We start from the raw sequence: 22,851 nt of genomic DNA, 5'->3' as shown, positions 1-22,851 counted from the left end.
CATCTGTACTGAGGCAGCCTCAGAGATCCCGCTTGCCCAAGGCTTGGTGGCACTGTAACGGAATGCTGCTGATGGGTGGCCCTCAAAACTGTACTGCTGGGAGTCCCCGAGGGGATGAGATGGTGAGAAGCCCTGAGAGATGAGCTGATGGGAGTCCCTGAGGATGCACTGGCCAACAACACTGAGGGGATGGGGCACTTGAAGGCACCAGGGCACATGTGATTACAGGGGCCCTTGTGATATACTGTGACATGGGCACTGCTGATGGCATGGGGCATGGCAGCGTGTCACAGTGCCCTTTGTGACCCAATGTGACATGTGTGCTGGCAGCGACACCCACGGTTCCTGAAGGACGTGATAGAACATCATGGAACATGACAGAACATCATGGGATATGATGGAACAGCCTGGGATATGACGAAACAACATGGTATATGATAGAAAAACATGAGACAGAGTGGTGATGTGAGGATCCCTCACACATCTGCCTTGTTCCTTGCTGACCCTCTGTTTTTCCTAGTTACCTCCAGTCCCTGTGTCAGGAACCCTTAAGGCTAGAGAGTGGGATGGCAGCAAGACCTCAGAGTGTGCCCGGACAGGCCGGGGTAAAGAAGGAGGAGGAAGGCCCTGGTGTTGCGCCTTCTCTCCCATCCCTGGGTCAGGAGCCCTCAAATTCAGACAGCAGGATGGAAGATGGACAATCCAGTGTGACTGGACCAGCCAGGGTGAACGAAGAGGAGGAAGGTCCTGGATCTGCCCCAGAATGGCCACCTCAAAAGATGGAGGAGTTCCAGCCACTGCGGGCAGGTGAGTAGTAGAGCTGGGACACAGGGCTAGTGGCTGCAGCTAGCCTGGCCCCGTCCCATCCCCTGTGGACATCCCCAGGAAAAAGGGGAACGAGGGGATAGGACTGATGCACATGGCAGTCGTGATCCATTCATTGATCATCTGGAGGCTGGCCTTGATTGGGGAGCACAGCTTTGGGGAGGCTTGGCTATGTTTTCCAACCTTTCCCACAGCCCTCAGCTCTGCTTGCTCTTTGTCAGATCCGGTTGCAGTCCTGACAGAAGAGCAGGAGCTCATCCGTAAGCGTTTCAGCAGTAGAATACAGGTACCTGCCACCATCCCTGCCTGGGCTGGGTATGCTCTTGCTGCTTAGCTGAGCATTGCCATTGAAGGTCTTGATGGGACAACCCTCTCTGCCTGGCCCTTCCTTTTACAGACCTTTTGGAAATTTGTCAAGACCACTGAACGTGAAGAGATGGCCATCACAGCCATCGAGGGCATGGCGAACTCTGACTCCTATAACCCAGAGGCTTGTGCTGCCATGCTGAATTCGCTTGTGCAGAGTGACATCCCCAATTTGAAGCGCGTAAGTAGCCTGTAGCTGAGGCTCAGGCCCCCTGCAGATTGTGTGCCCCCTCAAGTTGGGTCCTCTGGGCACCCACTCAGAATCCTTCCGGGCCATCACGGTGGAGTGGGAATGGAAGCAATTGTCTGCAGAAGCTGGGGATATGGCTCATTTGGCAACTCTCCCCCACATCTCCTCCAGGTGCCAACGATTGTGGCATATATCTACCGGTGGCTCAAGACCAACACAGATCTGTCTGCTGAGCACAGGCTTGACAAGAGCCTTCTGAAGCTGGCACAAGCACACCCCAATGATGTGGTAGTGACCCTGTTGTGCTGTGCCCCTTCATGTGACAGGTATGAGGCCCACCTGCCTTGGGGGCTCAAAGCTCACCAGCCTTTAGAGCCCATCACCCTGTAGAGGCCATCCCATGTGGGCTGCCAGACTGATGGATAGTTCTAGGACCCTTTGCCTGCTCTGTTTCCCAGCTTTGGCATGTCAGCCCCAGAGCCTGCTGCCATGCTTCCTCCCTGCCCCTAAAGGCACTGTCCCTGCCCACAAGGGTGGTCTCACTGCTTGATGCTGGTGAGGGGCTGTGGGCAGAGGCAGGGCTGGCAGCCAGCTTGGACTCTTGTGGCTGCCCAGGCCATGGTGCTGTGGCTGAGACCCCATTGATGGAGACCTCTGGACCTGCAGAGCTGCTGTGTCCATGTGGAAGGTGATGGTGTCCTCGAGCAGGACTGCAGAGGTGGTGCTGTCGGAGCTGCCCTGTGTGCTGGAGGACTGGCCGCTGCACAGCGCATGCACCTCCGAGGGGGAGAGCAAGGAAGTCTTTGCCCTGGCTGTGAGTTTATCACCAGGCCTTTTCTTGCCCCTCTCTGCCCCTCTCTCTTGGGTCTCCAGCCTCCCCCACCTCTCTATTTCTCTGCCTCAGGCACTGGGCTGGAAGGCTGGCTTAGGGGCAGCTTCAGGGGCACTCAGACTGGGTGCTGACCTGGTGCCTCACCTGACCCAGAGTAATGCCTGAGCATGGTCTCTGGGTGTTTTGTTTTTTGCAGGCAACCAGGGCACTGTGGGAAATCATCCGGGTGCCCCTGTCCCCACAGGCATCGTTTGTGGTCCCCTGCCTCTTTGTGGCTCTGCTCGTCCAAGTCTTCTGCAGCACAGAGCAGATGCCAAGTAAGATCAATTTCTTCTGGAGGAGATGCCGGCAGAGGCACCACCATCCTGCCAACCCCAACAGGTGCTCCATTCCAGTCCTTCTGTCCCTCCCATGCCTCTGGGGCTGAGGCCAGGGCTCCCTCCATTATCTGAGCTGTGCTTTACACACAGGTTTGCAGTGCTGACAGTGAAAGCACTGCTGTGTCGCCTGCAGCTTGAGGATGTGGTGCTGGCAGTTGAACGTAAGAAAGGCTGGGACACCCTGCTCAGCACTGACACCCACCCCTATGCAGTGGGCCTTTTGGCCAGGTGAGATTCTCCTTCTCCTGCCTACCCTCATCATTTCTTCCCTGCAGACAGGGAGCCCCACACAGTCCCTGTCATCATGGGTGAGAGGGACTTGTCACCAGGGGATGGCCCAGCAGACAAAAAGGAAGAGGCAGGTGCATAGGAGCAGCCACCTCCCAAAGCATCATCATTCCATCCTGTGGGGCCTAGACTGATGGCACAGAGCAGGGGGTCTGTGCAGGCAGCCCCACTGAGGGCAGCCTGCTGGGGCAGGGCAGGTTGCGCTGAGGGCCAGCAACAGAGCCTGGGGAACTTTCCTAAGTGTTTTTCTGGTGTCTTTCCCAAAAGCAGCCTTCTGGTGTTGGGCACTGCCTTTCTCTTGGCGAGGGATCATGGGGAAAGACCAGAACTCTGGGAGTCATCTTGGGAGAGATTTGCCCACCCTGCTCAGGGTTGACAGTGTCTTCTTCCTGCCAGAGAGATGCATCGTGTCTCCAGGCCCATGCGTGAAGGGATCGCACGCTACCTGCTCACACTGTTCACCAGGGAGGAGTTGCACTGGAGGGTCCCTGCCATGGCATTCCTTGTTGAGGTGAACCTGGTGGCAAGTGCTGCCTCGCTGAGCTGCCTCCTGCCACTCTGCCCTCTTGTAGCCACTGCTGTGGGGAGAGCCCAGTCAGTGGAGCTGGGGCAAAGGAGGGGTTCTGCTGTATGACCTTGATCCCTTGTTGCTGGGGTGACACTTGTCTCCTCCACCTGTGTTTCCTGCCAGCCTGGTACCAGCCCTCATTTGAGGTATGGCTCCTCAAGGTAGAGGAATCTGAGGCTGCTGAGGGCGGAAGAACACAGCAGAGTTGGCAAGAGATCTGCACAGGGCAGAGAGCCCAGGAGCTCTGCACAGCCTTTGGGCTGGGCTACCTGGGGTGCTGCCCATGGCCCAGGCCCTATACAATGCTGGGGTCCTGGGTACTCCATTGTTGTGTGAAGCAACCTGTGTCTTTCAGATCCTGAACTGCCTTGAAACAGAGAAACTGGTTGACACCATCCTGCAGCTCATGACAACTCACCTTCAGAGTGACTGCAAAGAAATGCGTCACCTGGTGCTCAGAGGCCTCCTCATGCTCTGCAAGAATCCCTTGAAGGTGACAAGGGGGCAGCTGCCTGAAGTTGTGTTGGCAGTGTGGGGCTGGGTGAGGAGTGCTGGGTAATGAAGTATCTTGGACTTGGCTGGGCTTTGGGAGCTGTGGCAGCTGCTCCCAGCAATCTTGCCTCCCCATTCAGCTGCTTGATTCCTTTGAGGCAGGCCTTTGGACTCTGAGGCCCGAGGAAGCAGCGTTGGGCTGCACCACCAGAGTAGGTTTGCTGGAGCAGCTTTCTGTTGTGTCACAGCACATCATTGTGTTCCACACAGGCCAAAAGGTTACAAGGCCTTACTAAAAGCCTCATGGAACTACTGAAGGATGTAGATGGGGAGCTAGTTGAGTTGACCCTCCCTGTGCTCAGCAAGGTGCTCCTGGACAGAGACGTTCCGATTGCCACCCCCATCGCTCTGCAGCTGGGTGAGGCACTGCTGCCACTATTTGACAATGTAAGACTCTGCACCCCCTACCATGACTGCTGTGTGCTGCCAGGAAATTTTGTGCTATGTGGATTTTCAGGCCCAAGACCAGGTGGATCTGGAGCAGCCAGTGCTAAGGTCTTGCCCTCCTTCTTTCCACAAGGATGCCAGCCGAGTACGACTGCTCTCCATTCTCCTCTTTGGAGACATGATAGTCTATGTAGAGAAAGAGGGAAAAAGGCACCTGAAGACGTGTGTGCACCAAAGTCTGCTCCCACTCTTCTACCACCTCCATGATGAGAACCAATGTGTGGCAGAGGTGAGGACTCTGAGCTGCTGATGCCCCCATGGGAGGTGGCTCAGCTGCCTCCAACCGTGGTGACTCATGGACTGCAGCTCTCCAGCCTCCTCCTGGCTCTATGCTGAGGTACCATCTCTCAGTCTCTGCTGTTCTTCAGGCCTCTCTGGAAACCCTGCTACAAGCAACCAAGTTCCTGAAGAAGAGGAGGTTCATGCAACTGCTGGAGAGGGAGCAGCCATGGAGATTCAGCGAGTGTCTAGTAAGGACAGTTCCAAAGCCCCAAACCCAACCTGAACAAGCCCTCTACCCCTAATACCCAGTGTGTGGGGTTGGCAGCTGTGCTCCTGCCCACTGCTGCACCCATTGCTAGCTGATCAAAAGAAGAGCTGTGCCAACCCTTCCCTGTTTTCCCTTGTGATCTCTCCAGCTGTCAGAGGGCAGGAGGACAACAGATGAGTACCGACGCCAGTCCCTGACATACTTGGAGAGCTCACAGGAGTCCATGAGAGAGACAGCTATCAGGTTCATCGGTGAGCCACAGCCCCGGGGTCTCTCTCTGCCCCACTGAAGCTCAGCCTCAACCCTGTCTGCTACACTGGCAGCAGGATTCAGCCCAGTGACTCTGGACCCCCAACTCCAAGTGCAGGTTCATGGTCCCTACCACCCTCTCACACCCCTGGGTGTCATGATCTGGACTGGTCCTGGGCTCAGCCAGGCCAGAGGAGGAAGGTGTGTGGCCAGGCTGGCAGCACTCATGTCAGGGAGCTGTGCCACTGGGGACATGACAGGCTGTGTGTGTTCCTAGGGCTTGCTGGACAGCATATAAGGGGACAGCAGGAAGAGTTCCAGAACATCTGTGATGGTGAGTGAGGGCAGTAGGGTGTCAACTGGGGCTAATCAGGAAGGGGTAAAGAGCCTGGGCAGGGAGCTGCAATCCCTGCCCCAGCTGGGAAGAGCTCTGCTCCCTGTGCAGTTAAGGGATTGAGCAGGGCAGAGCAGAGAGAGATTTCAAGGGCATGTGAGGTATTTGTGGCCAGCATCTTCCAGCTGATCCTATTGGGCCCTACTCCCTCCTGACCATAGGAAGAGCTGAGTGGGATGGCCCTGCCAGAAGAGCTCCAGGAGATCTCACAAAACTGGGGGCTGATCTTGCTGCCATTCTTCTGTGTTCCAGCCCTTGTAGGGATGACAAATGACATCAGCCCCTCAATCTCAACCCTGGCCGATCAAACACTGCACATCCTAAGAACTGCACCAAGACATCGGTTGCCCTTCAGATTCCAGCTGCTACAAGATAAGCTCCGCAGGATATGGAGGAGATAGCCTTCTGCCTGGATCATCAACTTCCTGTGCTTCCCAAGCTCTGATCAGAGCTGATCCTGGGAACTTCATCTGCTGGGGCCATCTAAGCCTTCTGGGAAGGCCAAGAGGCTCCTGGCCTCTCCTGAACCACAGGACAGCTTTCTTCCACCCTGGCACAGGAATATAAAAAACATGTTATCATATACAGAGGGCCAGGAGCTTTTTATTTTGGTCCCTGGTATCTGCAGGGCAGTAGAGAAGAGGAGAAAAAGGGTCCTTGTGCAGCAATGCATGCAACATGGTAGGAAAAGTGGCCAGAAGGCCCTTTACCCTTTGCTGGTCCAGCTGAAGCTTTAGTGTTTCTAAGAGAGCTGATGGACAGATCCCAGAGATGTGGGGAATCCCTGAGAAACTTGTCCTTGGAGATGTCCATGAATACTCTCCCAGCCATGAACCACCATCTGTGTCCTACCTGGGTATTGCTGGCTGGACTGTTGAGGGGTCTGAGGGGCCATTTCATCTGGCTCCTGTGGAGCTCCTTCAGGGCTGCACTGCTGCAGGGTGCGTAGACCAGGCATGGGTGGTGGAGGGTGGTATCACTAAGTGGTGGATTGTGGCATCGCGGGGAAATAGATTGCAGTGCAACGTCCCTTCCTGCTTATACTTGGGAGCCAGCAGAGTCTGGGCCAGTTCAACTCAAGCCAGGACTCCTTTCAGGCAGGACTGCTAATGGAAGCAGCTCCTGGTCCTCAGCTCTCCCCAGCCTGCTGCGACAAGCAGGTATGGCCCTGGGACAGACTGCACCTGCCCTATTTGCCAGGACACTTGAAAGGACATGGCTTCTGCTCTGCCCTGTTGACATCAGTTCTGCCTGGGCTGTATCCTGCGGTGGACCAAGGAGAAATCCATTGTACCCATTCTGTAGAAGAACAATGGAGGCTGTCAGGTTTTCTGAGCAGGATAAACAGGACTATCTACAGTTTGCCATCATCCAAAGAGTCACAAGATAGCAGTACCCTGGCAGGGATTGCTTCCAGCCACCTGGCTGAAAACAGCCCCCATCACTCTGTGGTGCCCCCTCTGTCTTCTCCACAGGGGACACTGTCCCCAGCTGAGCAGGGGGCTGCAGAGCCATAGCCTGTGGGTGGCCTCCTTCCTGAGATCTGGGCAGAATTTTACAAAGGACAGTGTCATCTCCAGGACCCCATGTGGCCTTGGCTGTGCCAGAGGCTGGAGGGAATACACCATGAGCAATGGTGGCTGGTAAAGAGTTCACAGAGCAGCATCCTGCGCAACCTCTGTGCCTATGACCCAGATGCCAAAATCTTAGTTCCAATACTACAGCCACTCCACAGTGTATATACTGAACCTCTGGTACATGGCCTTGTCAATGTCATTGTTGGTCAATAACCACTGGGGAGATCATGCCAGAGAAGTCATGAGTGAAAGGTTCACCAGACCTTCATCGGCCTCATAGCTAATCATATGTCAGAAGTTTTTACTGTTTAAATAATAGACTGCAATAAAACAACAATTTTTAAAAAAAGGATATGGAAAGAAATTAAAGCCTTCATAGCTGCTGGCTTTCTTCATGATCCATGGTCTATGCATACACTAATTACATTCTGACACAGTCTTAATTGCACTGCCTTGTTGGAGGCTGACCGCAAAGCCTCATATCTTAAATGAGCACCGACTAAAATCAGCTCCACAGAAGCAACTTATGCTGCCCAAGTGTAGAAGAAATACATATTCGCTGCTCGGTGACTGTGTGGCAACAGCTGCTAGTGTCAACTTGTCAGCACTGCTCAATGGATTATTTCTGGCAAGGAACTGTGTGCAACAAGCATAGTATGGTTGCTTCTACCTCCTATAATTACTCCAATCAAAGGATGGTCAGAGCTTTTAGGCAAAAAAGCACCATGACAGAATATTTGCCAATATTCTCTGAACTACTCCTATAGTTTTGATTTTCTAACTGAATAGGTTCAGTGTCTGGCCTTAAGAAATCAGCCTAAAAAAACTGTCAAACCTCACCTTCCAAGTTAGAGTGCCTGATCTTTCTGCTGCCTTTTATGCAGGATGTGCAAACAACTTTTCAATGCATCTGCTAAAAAATCTATTTGTTCTTTCTATACCTGCCCCAAACCTGACTCTCCACTCCCTTTATTTTGATTTGAGATCAAAGCACCTTTATTTTCTCAACAGAAAAGCAAGAACCAGCTGCAAATACAGTCTATAGGAAGGACCTTTACTGTAGGCAATAAGCTGTAGTTTGAAATTAAAGGCAAGAACTGGTGCCCTGGGAAATTGTGAATGTTTAGTGCTGACACGGGAGACTTCTGCAATGCCCCACCAGACCATGGTTCACATTGCTAAAAACTCTTTATCTGGTGTTAAAAAGAGTGTAGAAGAGGGGTCTATTAGAAAAAAAAATAGCCAAAATGTTCATTTTCTTAGTATGGTGAACAATGAATTTCTAATATTACAGACCTCATAGAAGGGAGTATTCACTTTTCCACTTAATACATGGTGGTTTTACTTTAAAATCAACAAGTCTGTATGAATCAACTTATCAGTACTAATGAATTCGTTCTATAACCTAATTAAAAAGACCTCATTCTCTGATAAAGGCAGGAGAAGTTTGCAAGGACAGCAGTCCCTTGATTCCCTTTTCATTTTTCCTTTAGTGGCTATTTTACAGGAAAAGTTTTACAGGTCAATTTGGATGTGGTGAAAATGACAGCACGTTTCATGTACCCGTTTCAATAGCAGAGCAAAGCCATAAGACTGTACAGAATTTTAAAATATATTTTTATATATTTTTAAGTCAAGGGTCTGATTTCCAGATGTGCTAAAAATTGGCAGAAAGTGAAACTTCCCCGTTGGAGCAGATGGAAGCTTAACACTTTTGGAAAGCAACTCCTAAGGATTTAGATGTTGGATTCATGTGCTCCTGAGCAGCTAATAACTACTGGATAGCTCTGTGAGCACATAAAAGACTACACATCTTAAAGAGGTGTTTGCAGGTGGAAATAACCAGGAACTAATGACATGGATTGGAGTTCTCAAGGGCAGAGGTCCAAGGTGTGTAACTTTATTACCTTATAATTTTCCTTTTCTCTTTTTTCTTCTTCGTTTTTGTCCTTTTTTTTTTGTTGTTTGGTTTGGTTTGGTTTTTTGGGGGGTTGTTTAAGAAAGCCAGTAGTTATTTGGTTACACACATAAAATTCATCAGAGAGTGGTTTCTGTCAACTTACTGCTTTCTTTTTTCTCCTTTACTCCTTTGCAAACATTACTGCTGACAGCTTTAAATGCTTGGTTTTTTTGTAACCATTAAAAATGTGAACTACCTTAAACTATGACACCTCCAAGGCCTCAGCAGAAAGTCATAATCTCCAAGGCAATTGTTTGTTTACAATTATGTTTTGTTGCTTCCTTTTTAGAGGTTACTTTAAAATCTATTTTGAAAAAACCCTGAACATATATGATGGGTTTCTAGATTGTGGCATTTTTGTCATGGATTTTGCTTTTATTTCAAAACCAACGTAGGAAAAATATATATCAGCATCTTCCACTGTAATTTTCCCTCTGCAGAGCATCTTGAAGTCTTTAAAGACAATAGCTTTCTTTTTTTTTAATCTCATGGAGAGATTTGTTGGTTCAATTCCTTTCCTCAGTCTGAGCTTATGTTGTCGGTATCACCTTGCAGCCATGATGAAAAACATGTGCACAACATTATTATTTGTGTTTTGTCAGTGAGCTGATTATCTAGCGATATCTTTAGATGCCTTTTTTTAGGGATAAATCTAGCTGAATCACACTTCATTCTTGTGATAATGACAGGAATATTGCACAAAACCCTCACATTTTTCTACTGCTTTTACTGGTGGTTGTACAGAAGATTTTTAGCTCAGCATTATTAAGTCCATTTCTAATATATTCCAGCTTTGTATCCACTGGCAGCTCTCTCCCATTTGAGAAATACTGAGACAAATATATTTTTTCTATGTAAAGGTAATATCGATTGGCTGGTCTCAGGAATATTACAAACACTAGTTCTGAAATACGCATAAAAGGCACAAGTTATTTTCTCACAGCTTCCTTTGCCTTTGCTTCTGTAGAAATTGCTGTGATTATTTTATATGAATTTTGATTCCTTATTTTAAGCAGGGTTTATGTTTATACATCTGCTGATCCACACTAATTTGATGTCTGGCTGCCCTACTAGGCAGTTCAGCACTCTTAGGAGGCCACAGCTTTTTTTGGCATGAAGTTCTGGAGGAAGCATGCTTGTAGGAAAAATGGATGTGAGAAGATACAGGTAAGTATATGACATTCTCCCTCACCATCAACAGACTTGAAAAAAAACAACTCGGAAAGAGTTCCACCTCAACCTTTTAAGTTTTCATACTTTTGATTGCATAGTTGTCAGTGAATTGTATTTTTAATTGTATTGTTTTTCCTTGTCAGTTCTCAACAGACTCCTTGTACTTAAAGGAGGCTTTTATACTGTCCATGAAGGTGCGTGGATCTAGCCATAGATACCAAGATTTTCCATTGCTTCAGCTTATTAAAAGCATTAGGAGTCTTTGTTGTGTTAATTAAATGTAAACTGAGATGTGGAACAAGTAATAGGAAAACCAAAGCTATATATCCTAGTATTTCTTTATCTGCCTGGCATAGAAATTCTTAAGTGTTACTGTGTGAGATTATTTTCCTTTGGGAAGAGGAGCTGTCAGATTTATGACACTTGTAGCTCTAGGTGGTGGTTGGATAAATAAACCAGAAAAAACACGAACATGATCAAAATTTAAAGTATATTCTAATGTTTTCAATTTTTACTGCAAAAGTACAGGGTTTCTGTCTGCTACTGGTGGTCAGCTACCAGTGCAAGTGGACCCTGGGTTTTCAGGTTGCCTATGAGTTTTAGTCCTGTTAGCCAAGGGACTGATGCCTGACCACAGCACATGTGTATTTTGGAAAAGACCCAGAACTGATGGGAATGAATAGGTTCTCAAAGGATTTCATGTCTGACATGAGATCAAGGAAACTTGATCTCTAACCTGAAGTATTTGATGCTAAGCTAGTTCAGAGATCTTGTATGAGAAGCAAGGGTTTGGTGAGTTTTCCTTCCTCATGTGGGAATTCAGAGCCAAAAGTATTTTTTCTAGTGTTTTTTTTTTTTTTCTCATTTTCAAGTAAAAAAAAAATTGACTAGGAATCTAAACATATTCAGATTTTGTTTTACAAAATCACAGAGAACTGCAGGTCTCCAAGTCAGAAGCATAGACCTAGAACCAGGAAGGCTGTAGATGCAGTTTTAATTGAGGGTGAAACTCCTCCAGCCCCACGGACTTGTATGGGGCTGAGTTGCATAGCAGTTAATTGACCATTCCCTCATGGATTATGAGGGCATCATTCCGCTCCCTGTCTCTGTCTTCCAGCTAATGGGAGCTGGGTACCTTAACAACAACTGGTAGTCTTTAAAAAACTGGTCTTGTTATTAAAGACTGAGACAAAGAAGGCAATTCCTCATCCTTCCCCCGACATCCAACAAAGGATAGAGATTCTCCTTGGCCTTCCTTTTGTTTGTAGAAACACTTTTTTGTTGTCCTTTACAGCAGTGGTCAGATTAAGTTCTAGCTGGGCTTTGACATTTCTAACTTCTCAAGTTTAAGTCCTCCATGAGAACAAGGGCCAGCAATCACGAGACTTCTTCCAGCTGCTTATAGAATATTTCACCTGCACCTTCATTCTGGTTGGGTGGTCTATAACAAACTCCCACTGGAATATCTGCCTAGTAAATCCTTCTCCAAGCAACCCTAAAGGAGTTTCCATTGATCAATTTATTTACTGTCTTATGCTTATGTAAATATAGAGTTAGTTGCATATTCCTGGGAACTTGGAAGGTTGCTAAACAATTATGATATTGAATTAGATCCATTACTCTGACAGTAATATATGGCTGTAACACCAGATTCTTGAGATCAATTAAATGTTTTGCACCTGTTGCATTTTGGAATTCTGAGCTCTAGTGTTGTGACCATCCACTGTCCTCCTTGCAATGTGTCCTGAGATGGTTTTAACCCAACTGCTTGTTGCCTGAACATCAAGATCTGTGCCATTAGCAACCAATATAGTTATCCAGTGTCTCCATTTAAATGTGCAGTAGTATTTGTTTTGTATTAATCTCTAAAGGACAAGTCTAATTGAAATGCCCAAATGCATTAGTGTGACGTGGCCAGAGGTCTATGAAGTTATTGAACCAGGTCAACAGCAGGAACAGCTGCTCATTACTGCTATGGCAGTGCCATGACTCCAGACATGGTTTACAGCAACCATTGGCCACTGTTATGAGGCAGAAACTGGAAGTCACACGTGGTCGTTTCATCACCGTCTGTTCTTTTTCTTCCTCAAACACCTTAGCAAATATTGTTGAACTTGAATAATCCTTTTGAATGTTCAAGAGTTAAAACCAAATTGAGTTAGATTTTGGAAATAAATATTTCTTTGTCTTCCCCCCCCAGAAAAGGAGCATGTCTATGGTTAATTGCTATGCTTATATATTGCTGCGTTTCTGAATAAGGCATGCCTACAGCATTCTATAGAATGCAAAAATGCTTTATTTTTTTCCAGTTAGTGTATATGGATGAGGAGATTGCCTTATATAAAGCCTAACATTTGAAATGTGCATACCTTTCCTTAAAATAGTAATGAGAAACAATATGAAGTGGGAGGGGTAGGAATTGTTGAGGAGATGGCAAGGAGGTGGCTGCAGATTTCTCAAATATTTATTAATGGGCTCTTTTTGTGGCATCCATTACCATAGTAACAGAATAACTCATGCAACCATGCCCTCATTCTTCATTTTCTGAAGATAAACAGATGGGAACGGAGATGCACAGATGAGAAAACTAAAAACCCAATGTCAGAACTGTATTTCTTCACCAGAGATGGTACTAAAATTTATGGACTCCTATCCATTGTTTTAAGCCAAATTAAGTTATCTTTTTACAGTAGGACAAAGTAATTAAATAATTATTCACCAAATAAACCAATGTTTTTATTTTTTTTTTTTAGTGTTTTCCTAATTGTCTTGACTGATTTACCTAAATCAGGTAAAATAAAGATGCTTCTTCTGTAATTTGAAATATTGAGAGAGAATCTTTAAAAAAGATTGTCTTAGAGGCCCAGATGAGGAATTCTGCCTCAATGGGAGGTTGTAGGACATAAATTGGATAAATCTAAAAAGAAATTGTCACGAAAAATTGTATCTCTGCATATATCCAATATATCCAATTCAGCTGAAGACTGGAATGTCACAAAATGACCTACAGTCACAGAAGAATAGATGTAGTGTCAATGAGCTCACAGATCACATATTTTTTTTCTCACAATTAGATTTCCTTAGGATGAAACCCTCCTGGAAAAGCTGAGCATTGTGTAGTGTTGATGAGTGTGAGAGGTTTCAGCAGCTGCTACCTTCATTTGTGCAGTGTTTGACGTGGGTCAGAGGATGACTTCCAGCACAGGCAGAGTAAGGTTAATTCAGGGCACACCAACTAGATGTGCTCCAGCACCGACTACGGAAGCTCCAAATCACCATAAGCCCCAAATCACCACCCCAGAGGGTTTTTCCCCTCTAAGTGGCTTGCTCGCAATCCCAGTTCAAGGATCTAAGCCTCAGCCAAGACTTTTCTTCCAGATGAAGCATATTTCTGAGGGAACTATGTTTTCTGGCATGAAGAACACTGGCAAAAAACACTTGATCTGTTCTATCATATCTTTGTCCCTCTAAAGTGTGAATTCAGGTAATGGAAGTTGGGGTTTCATGAGTCTTTGCCCTCACAGATGCGATTTCTCACAAGGGCCAGCATCAGAGAGCAGCAGGCAGGTCGATATCACTGCAGAGCTGGGCTTTGTAGTGTGTGGCTCTTTCAGCTCTTGTCCTGCCCTTTGCTTTTCCTGAGGGGACAGTGAGGGGTACTTTCCAAGCCGCTCCCTGGCTCCTGTCCTGCATCTTTTCTGGCTGAGGCTATTGGCCAGCTGAGCTCTCCTCCCTCCTCCTGGGAGCAATTCTTGCCATCCAGGCTCTTGTGGACTGACCTGTGACTGCAGGTGGCTCAGAAGCATGTCTCAAGGTGATCACTGAGCTTATTGTTTGGAGGAACATCAGAAAAAAGAAAGGTGATTTACTAAACATTATTACTTTTTTCCTCCTCTTTGCCTGCCTTTACTAATTTTTCCTTCTCTTCAACAGAAGGATAACCCTTTAATCACACCTGCAAGATTGATATGTATTATTGGTGTCCATACGAACAGTGTTTCTGATATTACCTCTTCTTCCTCTCCCAAATTTAATGCACTTTTCCTTTTTTCCTCATCTTCCTTTTACATCACTCTTTTCTATATGAATGCATTGGTCTTTTTACCCTCATTGGTTGAGTGAACTCCAATTGGTTGTACCTTCAGGTTGTGCCTTTCCTCTGATTGTACATCAGCAACCTGTATATTTTTCACTCATGCAGAAATTATGTCAGGCACTACTGGAGTTTTCCATATTTCCTGTGATGAGGGTCAGGTCAATCTTTCACTTGCAACTTTTCTGGAAGCACCATCATGAAACTTTTTCAGAAAATCTTCCACTCTAAAGGCTGCAGCAGCATTTCCCGCAGCCCTGGGACTCTTAGGGGCTGTTAGCCAAGAATGGGGTGTGAAATCAGGGAAAGACATCAGGAGAAGGGGGAGAAAGCCATGTCCAGAGGCAGTGTCAGGGAAAGAGCCATTTATTTCTTTTTTTGAGAAGTTTTGCTCCAGACCTGTTTGTGCTGCTGGTGGCAAGGCTTCTTACTGGGCTGGGAGGTGTCTGGGTGCCTGGAGTCCCTCCTCTTTCGGGGGTGGCTGGGCCTCCCAGGCAGGTGGCTCCTGCCCTGGCTGGGAGTGAAGGGGCCGCAGCTCCTGTCTGGGGCAGAGGGACCTGTGGCGACTTCCTGCCCTGGCTCTTCCTGGGGCTGGACCTGCTCTGCAGGGATGGGCGCAGATTAGAGGTGGCTGGGACCCCATCTACAGCTGGAGCTGACGAAGCTGGAGAAGGAGGTGGCTTCGGAGTTGTCATCCTCATCCCTGGCAGTGTGGGAGTGCAGCAGCCGCACGGCCCTCTCACTGCACCAGCTCTCTATGATGCTGATGACACTGTGGACCAGTGGTCCTGTGTGCTCATGGAGGAAATGCTGCAGCCTCTGGACCAAGACCTCTGCAACTGGACCATGCATGCAGAGGCCACTCAGGATGCTGCTCTCTGCACACTCTACCAGCCACCACTGGTCCCAGTATATTCCCACCAGCCTCTGGTGCAGCCAGGGCAGCACAGGGTCCAGGAGATGCTGTTGTTGACGGAAAAGTCCTGCCCAGACCTCGGGAAGGAGGCTGCCCACAGCCACAGGGCAATGGGAGTTGTTTTCAGCCAGGGCACGGGCAGCTGTCCCTGCCTGGCTGCTGGCCTCTGGCATTCCTTCCAGGTTTGTCTCCCTATCCATTTTGGTTTGTTGCAGAAGACTGGAGAGAGCTAAGGACCAGGGGCTGCTTCCACTTGCAGATGTGCTTGGCAGGATTCCAGGGTTGAGTCAGTCTCTAGTGGCGCCTGAATAAGGAGTGAGGGTCATGATGTCACAATCCATCCCCTGGGGATGTTACAATTTGGTAACATCACCCTCTTCCACCCAGTGGTGTCATAATTGAATGTGACAATTGGAAATATATAAAATAAAGACACAATATGTAATATAAGACACAAGGTCACAATCCATCCCCTGGTGATGTCATAAAGGACATCAAGGCCTTGTCTGTGACTTCAGCCCCCTCAGATGGCCTTGCCCTTCACTTTCTCTGGTACAGACTCCTACCAAAATAAATACCTCAGTCCTAATCACTTTTTCCCCATTGCTTCCACCTTGTCTGCATCTGGCCCCAGGTTTTGGATTTTGAACAGCATTACAAAGGCAATGTCAAACTTGCAGTTACAGCTGTAGCTATGCTGGTGCTCTGCTCTTGCAGGACTCCCTTTATGAACATGTTTCTAGTGCTACCTTCCAGGTTGTTTGTGCATGTTGGCCATCACTAGGGACACTCTAAGAGGTTGTGAAATCCAGCCATTCCTCACAGTGCCATTTGAAACTTTTCCTGAGTTTCTGAACCACCCTGTGCTGCATTTCTGATGTTCAGCAATGGACCTGTCTACTACCGTGAATCAATTAACAGAGGTCTGGTGGTTTGACATTAAGTGATGGTGCTGTCCTTAATATTCTGGTTACAAAATCCCCAAATGTTCTAAAAGAGGTAGCAGTGAAAATAAAAAAGCAGGTATAAATTTCAAATTCTGATGGTTTGTTTGTGATTGAATGACACAAGTTCACAAAATGTTTTTATAGACATCACAGCAGCAGAGGTTTTTAAGAGAGGATCATGCCCTTTTAATGCTTCCCTTACAGGGGAATGACATCCAGGTTGATATACTGTCTGGTGGAGAACTGACTTCTATTAGTGGCTCAGAAAACCGGAGCATAGTAAGACTTGTATTGCCGCACATGAAGCTAGGCAGCAGGAAGAAAGGTTCTTATATGAGCACATCCTTAAATTTTTCATTAAGACTTGAAACGATTGGAAAGAAAAAAGAAAGAAAAAAAAATTTAGGCTTCTTACTTTGGAAGAAATACTCTTTCATGATTTGTGTTTGTAACATTTATAAAGAGAAGCACAGCGACTGTATCAGGTAAAGGACATGCGGTTTAATCACTTCTAGTTTTCATGGCATCATTGAGTTCTGAATTACATTCATTTTCCTTGCATTTACAGGCTGAAACAGATGGTGAAGGCTCAGTTATAGGAAATGCGCCCATGACTATAACTTTCTTTGTGCCAGGATGGCTTCCTTGGATGCAGGTTCACTGTCTGAATTGTGCTGGCAGAATCCAAAGCACTATAGGTTCTACTTGGAGCTCAGATGGACGTGAGAATGGTTGAAGAATGGGTGACTTGGTTGAGTTGTATCTGCCACACTTTAAAGTAGCCCATAAGGTTGGGTTAATAGGGCTGCTGGCTTTGTACTCAGGAGCTTGGATTCTGGTCCAGGCTGTTCTTGTTTCCATTTCCCATCTTCATGCAAGTATTTGTCTTGCTTGCAGAGTTCTTCCAGTCATTTAGGTGAGTAGAATGAATGTGATTGCTGTAGTTCTGGAGCTCAGTCTCTGTTTTTCTCCATGTATATCTTGTAAACAAATATATATAAAATGCGAAGAATGAAGTGACAGGACAGAAGCCAGATATAGATTTGTGCATTTGAAATGGGATTAATGAGTGATCAGCCTTGATAGTGATGCTTAAAAGAAAACTCAGGGAGAAAAAAACCTCTGAGGCAACTTAATTTTGGAGGTAAGGTGAGGGAAGGTTTGATGATGCCTCTAAGGCAATGGAGTTGCAAGACGTGCACAGCTCCCCGATCCAGTGTTACAATTTTATGATACTGTCTGTCCAATTCCTGATTTTATCCACCCCCCAGCCTTTTCCCCCCAGTCCACCCCCAACCTGCCCCTTGGGAATTGGGTCTAGGGTCAACCTGGGCCCCTTTTCTTCATCATCTTGGTTTTCTTCGGAGTACAGAGTGCACACGGTCATCCAGTTCTTGGTCATATCTTGTGGTTCAGGCTAGGGAACAAATGTTCTTAAACAGTAGAAGGCCTACCTAGGAGAGAGACTAAACATGCTTAAATGGAATTTAAGGGGTGGGATTGATATGGGGTAAGAGGATTGGGGAATCTGTGTAGCTACTGTGCTAAAGCGTGAGGGAATGAATGCAGCCGCTTCTAAAAATCTACATTTGCTATATAACTGCTTCTAAAACTTATAAAAATTAGAAAAATCAAAAATCAAAACCCCTAAGGCAACAATAGGAAGCTTGGACTACAAATCAGTTTACAAAATAATAATGCGAGAACATCCTTAATGAACAGATGAAGTATTCTACAACATTCTAATCTGCATACCTTTCTTCTCTATAAAATTTTCTTGACAAAGACACGTTCACTGGCACAGAAAATGTAATGCTCATACATGACAGTCATTGACAACCATCACAGATCAATAGAAAGCAGTTAGAGTTCCACCCTGCCAGAACTCTTCTGCATAGATGTGAGCTGATTGAACTTTTCCTGCCAAGGAATGCACAAAGGTGTACATAGTTGGATTCTGTCTTACAGCTGAGGCCCGTAGTCTCTTGAGATGTCATTATGATCTTTGTGCTTGTCACTCATTCAAACAATAGATTAAAATGGAAATTAACTATTGCTAATTGTTCAAGAACTAGCAATCAAGCCATGAACATAATTTATTGCACATTCTGTTGAATCTAGTGTGCTCACTAGGGTCATCTCCTTGTGCCCTTATAAGACCCTAGAGAGCAACACGTAGATGAATGTCCAGCCGGGACGTGTGAGTCCATGGGAGGAGAGTGTTCAGCACAGCTTTATGGGACTAGTAATAATATCCACAAACAAGAACTCCTCTTTCTGCCCCATGTTCCAAAGGAGGCAGCCAAGTCTGCAATTATGTTTGTGCTCTTCTCACCAGAGTGACTGAGGAGAAATTTATTAATAAACCAATTTTAACTTACTTGTCTGTCCCTTCTATTGAATGCTTAATGAAAGATTTATCCCTTGAGGTAGCTTTCTCTCTGCTTTGCAGAAAAATTTGTTTGACAATATTACAGTGTGCAAATCTTAGTTCTGTGCAGGGTTCAGATGGATAACAGCACTCCGACATCCATCTGCAGTTGAATGTCTTTTGAATCAAGTCCTCCATGATTTATTTTTGGCCAAAGGACATTTCATCTCCAGATCAACACATTGGAGTAAGAGATCTTCAACAAGACAGGGAGTGTCAGAATCTGATCTTTTTTATTACTTTGGTTTCAACACTAACTTAATTCTTGTAGGCAGCTACCAGAACAGGAACATGTGCTTGTAGAAAGACATGGTAAAGTAAACACATCAGTATATTAGTAAACACATCAGTTTTCAGTTATTCACACAACCACTTCTGAAAACCTCTTGAAGCAATTAAATATTTGTAAATACAAGGCTGAGCAGACACAGGATGCTGCTGTTAGCAGAATGCTGTTCACTTCAGTAGCACTGGATCCAGTCTCAAAACAAGTGCGTACAAGTTTGATTTATAGTTTGGGCAATCTGAACTGATCCATATGACACCATGCAAGCAGCTGACATCTTTAGCAGCAGCATGTGGTTTGAGCACGTCTATTGTTAGAGATTTTCAGCCTGGCTCATCTGTTTTCCACAGGGGTGTAATAAATACATGATGCTCTGTGAGAGGAAATAAAAGGCAACTCACCATGGCAAAATATCCTTGTGCTTGCTGTGACAGGGGTTTCAGCATTAAAGTACTTCAGGGTTTGTGAGGAAGGGTTTGCATGGTTTAAGAGGACACAAAGTGCTATAGAAATGATTGTAAATGAGGGCGGAAATTATGCACCCCTTCCTCATACTGAGGGGGCAGTTATTTCACCGCTGCATATGGCACCAGTAGCAGTTTGAGTAGCAGACTTACCAGGGAGGAGGATGATGTAGGGCCAGACCTCTGCTGATCTGCATAATTGAAAAGACAGTGGTGCCTGAGACTGGAAATCCACTCATTCCTACAGCCAGTCTCTGTAGGCTTGGATTTTGTGGCACATGGGTTGTTCAGGTCCTTTTAGAGGTTATTTTTTACCTATGGAAAGGAGATAATGAGTCACAAGGGCTTTCAGTTTGATATATTTTTCACACTTTGAATTCAGTATTACAGGAAATAGGGAACGGTGTCATTCTTCTTGTACAATATGGAGATTCAGCTCATTTCTTTGAGTCAGGAGTCAGTTTTTAAGACATAATGTTAGAAATGGTTTGTTTTGTTTTGTTTTTTTTCCCCTGACTGTATAGCTAATATAAAAATATGGACTGATTAATAATGAATATTGGCTACTTTCTTGGTGGTTTAGACAGGTAACAACTGATTTATCTGGTGCTTGGTGCATATGAGAAAATGTGTTTAATATGTTCACTTATAAATTTTAATGTAATTAAAATTTGAGGAGAAATTTTCCCAAAACCAAAGATGCATAGTTCCCACAAGTAGTTAGAGAGGTATTTCTATTAACTGAATACTCATTAATTGGTCTCACTTAGTGCAATGAAGTCCCAAATACACAAGTGACTTTACAGTTTCTACCTGTATTTATACTTTTATATATAGGTCAAGACAGGTTAAGAGAAATCCAAAGCAAGACTTACTCAATAACATTTCTTCTGTGAAATGGAGAGGAAAAAAAGGTTTTATTTCTGAAACTGTTTTTCTCACTCAAGGACTGTTGGTCCTAGACTAAATTTTAATCTTGTTTCTAGGTCAGAAAAATAGAGAGTTCAACTCTTGTATCAGGATTCAAGGGGGCTAGTGGTTCCTGTTGAAAAGTGTAAAAACGTGCAACCTAGTGAATATATTTTTGTCAAACAGGTAACAGGGCACAAGCTTTGTGCTAAGCTAGAAATGCAGACCCTTGGATTCCTCAGGCTTTCTCTTGACATTTGGCACCTCTCTGGTGCTTTCTTTCAGTCTGTTTCGTTGAAACAGAAATTGATGAATGATCAGTTGACTATTGCCTAACTTGATTTAGCTTTTTCTCAGCTGTGCAAAGTTGTGTAGCGTAAATCCTGCTGGTATCTATCTCTGCGTTGATGGATAATACAACAGGTTGCCATCATTTCCGCTGTGTGGTAATAGTGTAGCAGCTAGGTTAACCTTACCCATTGATTAGACTGCAATCTTTAATTAGTGGAACAATTAATTATTGACTTTTTCATATTAAGTGTTTGTTTCCTTGGCTCACATAAAGTGCAAAAATTGTATGGAAACAAAATTACTGGAAAATATCAATAATCTAAATTGTAATTTGGACACAGCAAATGGGTTTCAGGTGGAGAGGTGTTTGTCTGAATACATATGTCAGATGGTTTTATAAAGTTTGACAACCTAATTTATAGAGAATGCTCCTGAGGAATTTTCCCTTCAAGAATATGTCACCACTTAAATCATGCAGCAGTTTTATCAGAAACAATGACAAGAGCAACAACAAAACCAACAAAATCTCCTCTCTCAGTTGTTGAAGACAAGGCTGTGGAAGACAATGAAATGTCTCTCTCTGCTTGCAGGTACCTCGGATTCTTGAAAAGGGTTCACCAGGGGCGGTTGACCTTAGCTGGCTGCCAGTGGCCCACCAAGCTACTCTCTCACTCCTCCTCTTCAGCAGGATCTGTGAGAAAATAAGATGAAAAAGTTGTAGGTCAAGATAAAGACAGTTCAACTAAAAAAAAAAAAAAAAGACTGTGCATAGAAACAAAGAGAGGGGAAAAAAAGAATTCTCAGTTTCTCATCAGCTGATGGTATTCAGTCAATTCCTGGGCCTCAATAAAGGTAGAAGTTGCTTTGGAAAACAGATACCTTAAGAACAAATGTCCCATCTCCAAGCCCCTCAACATCTCTAGTGGGATCTGTTCTTATAAGTGAATACACATCTAAAATGAATTGATGTACACAAAAAATGGAGTACAAGTTACTATACTTATTTTTTTTTCCCCCTGAAATCTTTGCACAGTAGGAGGAGAATTCAGTGGTGTGCAACAAAACTATTGGGAGTTTTTTGAGCTCTGGCCAACTACACTTGCAAGGCGGAATGAAAATGAATTTTGTGTCCCCCAGAGAAAACTGCTATACCAAACCTGAAATCACACTGTTCTTTTAAAAAACAAACTAATCAAAGGTTTACAATCGTGTACCCTGTGGGAGAACACCATAGAAAAGGCATAAAAGGGGCATTTTATATCACGAGGAAGAAGCAAAAGCAACAAGTCTAAACAATAAAACCAGAAGATTGAATTATTTGTGAGACAAGACCAGAGAAGGTAGCTCTTCTCAGCACCCCATCGGCAGAAAGTCCCTGAACAAAAGCTGATGATAGATAAAAAATGTGATGCTGCACTTTAATACCCATTGAGGGGAAATACTCAGTGCTATGGCTCTGTAACTTTGCCGTCCCATGACAATGCAATGTGATGCTGCTAAGGATGGGGTCATCTGCCAGTCAAGGCTCAGAGGTCTCAACAAAGGTCTCTAGAAAGAGAAGGTATAAAGAGATGCTGAGAATTCTTAGCATAATTAGGCAAGGAATTGTTTCAGGAACTTGTTTAAAATACAGCTTATTTTTTTTAGACCAAGGAATTGTGAACAGCCTGGAACTATGTAAATAAACCCCTCCACATTGCATAGGTATATTTCAGTGAAGAGTAAATAGCTAAGTTTTGTGTCACTAGACAGCAGGCAAAGCATTTCACTTCTGGAAGAAGAGGAATCTGAATACTCCAGGGAACCCTAAGGAACAGAAAAACTTCAGTCGAACAAACACACAGTTCATTTCACTGGCTGTCTAATTGAGCAAGGCAAAGGAGTTAGGCAAATGTAGTATCAGTTGACTCTGAAAAGTGGATCCAGCTGTAAACACAGAACTGCTGTGAGCATTCTTATGCAGGATTTGGATTTTTGTAGCAGGATTTGGATTTGGAGCTGTTTCAACTGGCATTGATGAAGAGACATGGGTGTGCCCAGCTTGCTAAGACAGGATCAAAAATGGTTGATATATATAAATATATTCAATGAAAGTAAGATTGATTTAAATTGTGACAGTCCATGTTTTACTGACATCTGAAGAGCTGCAGAAATCACCAACAAACTTTATAAAGAGAGTCAACTTGATTAAATTCTAACAAAGGACCGTACCTATGCACAGTA

General features: G+C 45.2%; 1 protein-coding gene across 1 annotated transcript; it reads left to right on the top strand.

The window, feature by feature from the left end:
- The first annotated feature begins 309 nt into the window (after positions 1-309).
- LOC116781210 (maestro heat-like repeat family member 5) lies at positions 310-6,166 on the top strand. The gene is made up of 16 exons (XM_032676888.1): positions 310-430; positions 521-807; positions 1,047-1,111; positions 1,223-1,372; positions 1,553-1,707; positions 2,048-2,195; positions 2,410-2,594; positions 2,684-2,821; positions 3,278-3,392; positions 3,805-3,942; positions 4,212-4,388; positions 4,522-4,677; positions 4,817-4,918; positions 5,087-5,189; positions 5,465-5,521; positions 5,834-6,166. The coding sequence occupies exons 2-16, from the start codon at positions 567-569 to the stop codon at positions 5,980-5,982; spliced, it is 2,079 nt and encodes a 692-aa protein (XP_032532779.1). The 5' UTR covers positions 310-430; positions 521-566; the 3' UTR covers positions 5,983-6,166.
- The last annotated feature ends 16,685 nt before the right edge of the window (positions 6,167-22,851 follow it).

This window comes from Chiroxiphia lanceolata, chromosome Z, assembly GCF_009829145.1.
Source record: "Chiroxiphia lanceolata isolate bChiLan1 chromosome Z, bChiLan1.pri, whole genome shotgun sequence".
In the NCBI taxonomy this organism is placed as follows: Eukaryota; Metazoa; Chordata; class Aves; order Passeriformes; family Pipridae; genus Chiroxiphia; species Chiroxiphia lanceolata.
This window is presented reverse-complemented; position numbering and strand designations above follow the sequence as displayed.

Coding starts and splice junctions, on each gene's coding strand:
- LOC116781210 (XM_032676888.1), top strand. CDS start 567: ATGGCAGCAAGACCTCAGAGTGTGCCCGGACAGGCCGGGGTAAAGAAG. Junction 5,190..5,464: donor GACAGCTATCAGGTTCATCG/GTGAGCCACAGC, acceptor GTGTGTTCCTAG/GGCTTGCTGGACAGCATATA. Junction 5,522..5,833: donor GTTCCAGAACATCTGTGATG/GTGAGTGAGGGC, acceptor TCTGTGTTCCAG/CCCTTGTAGGGATGACAAAT.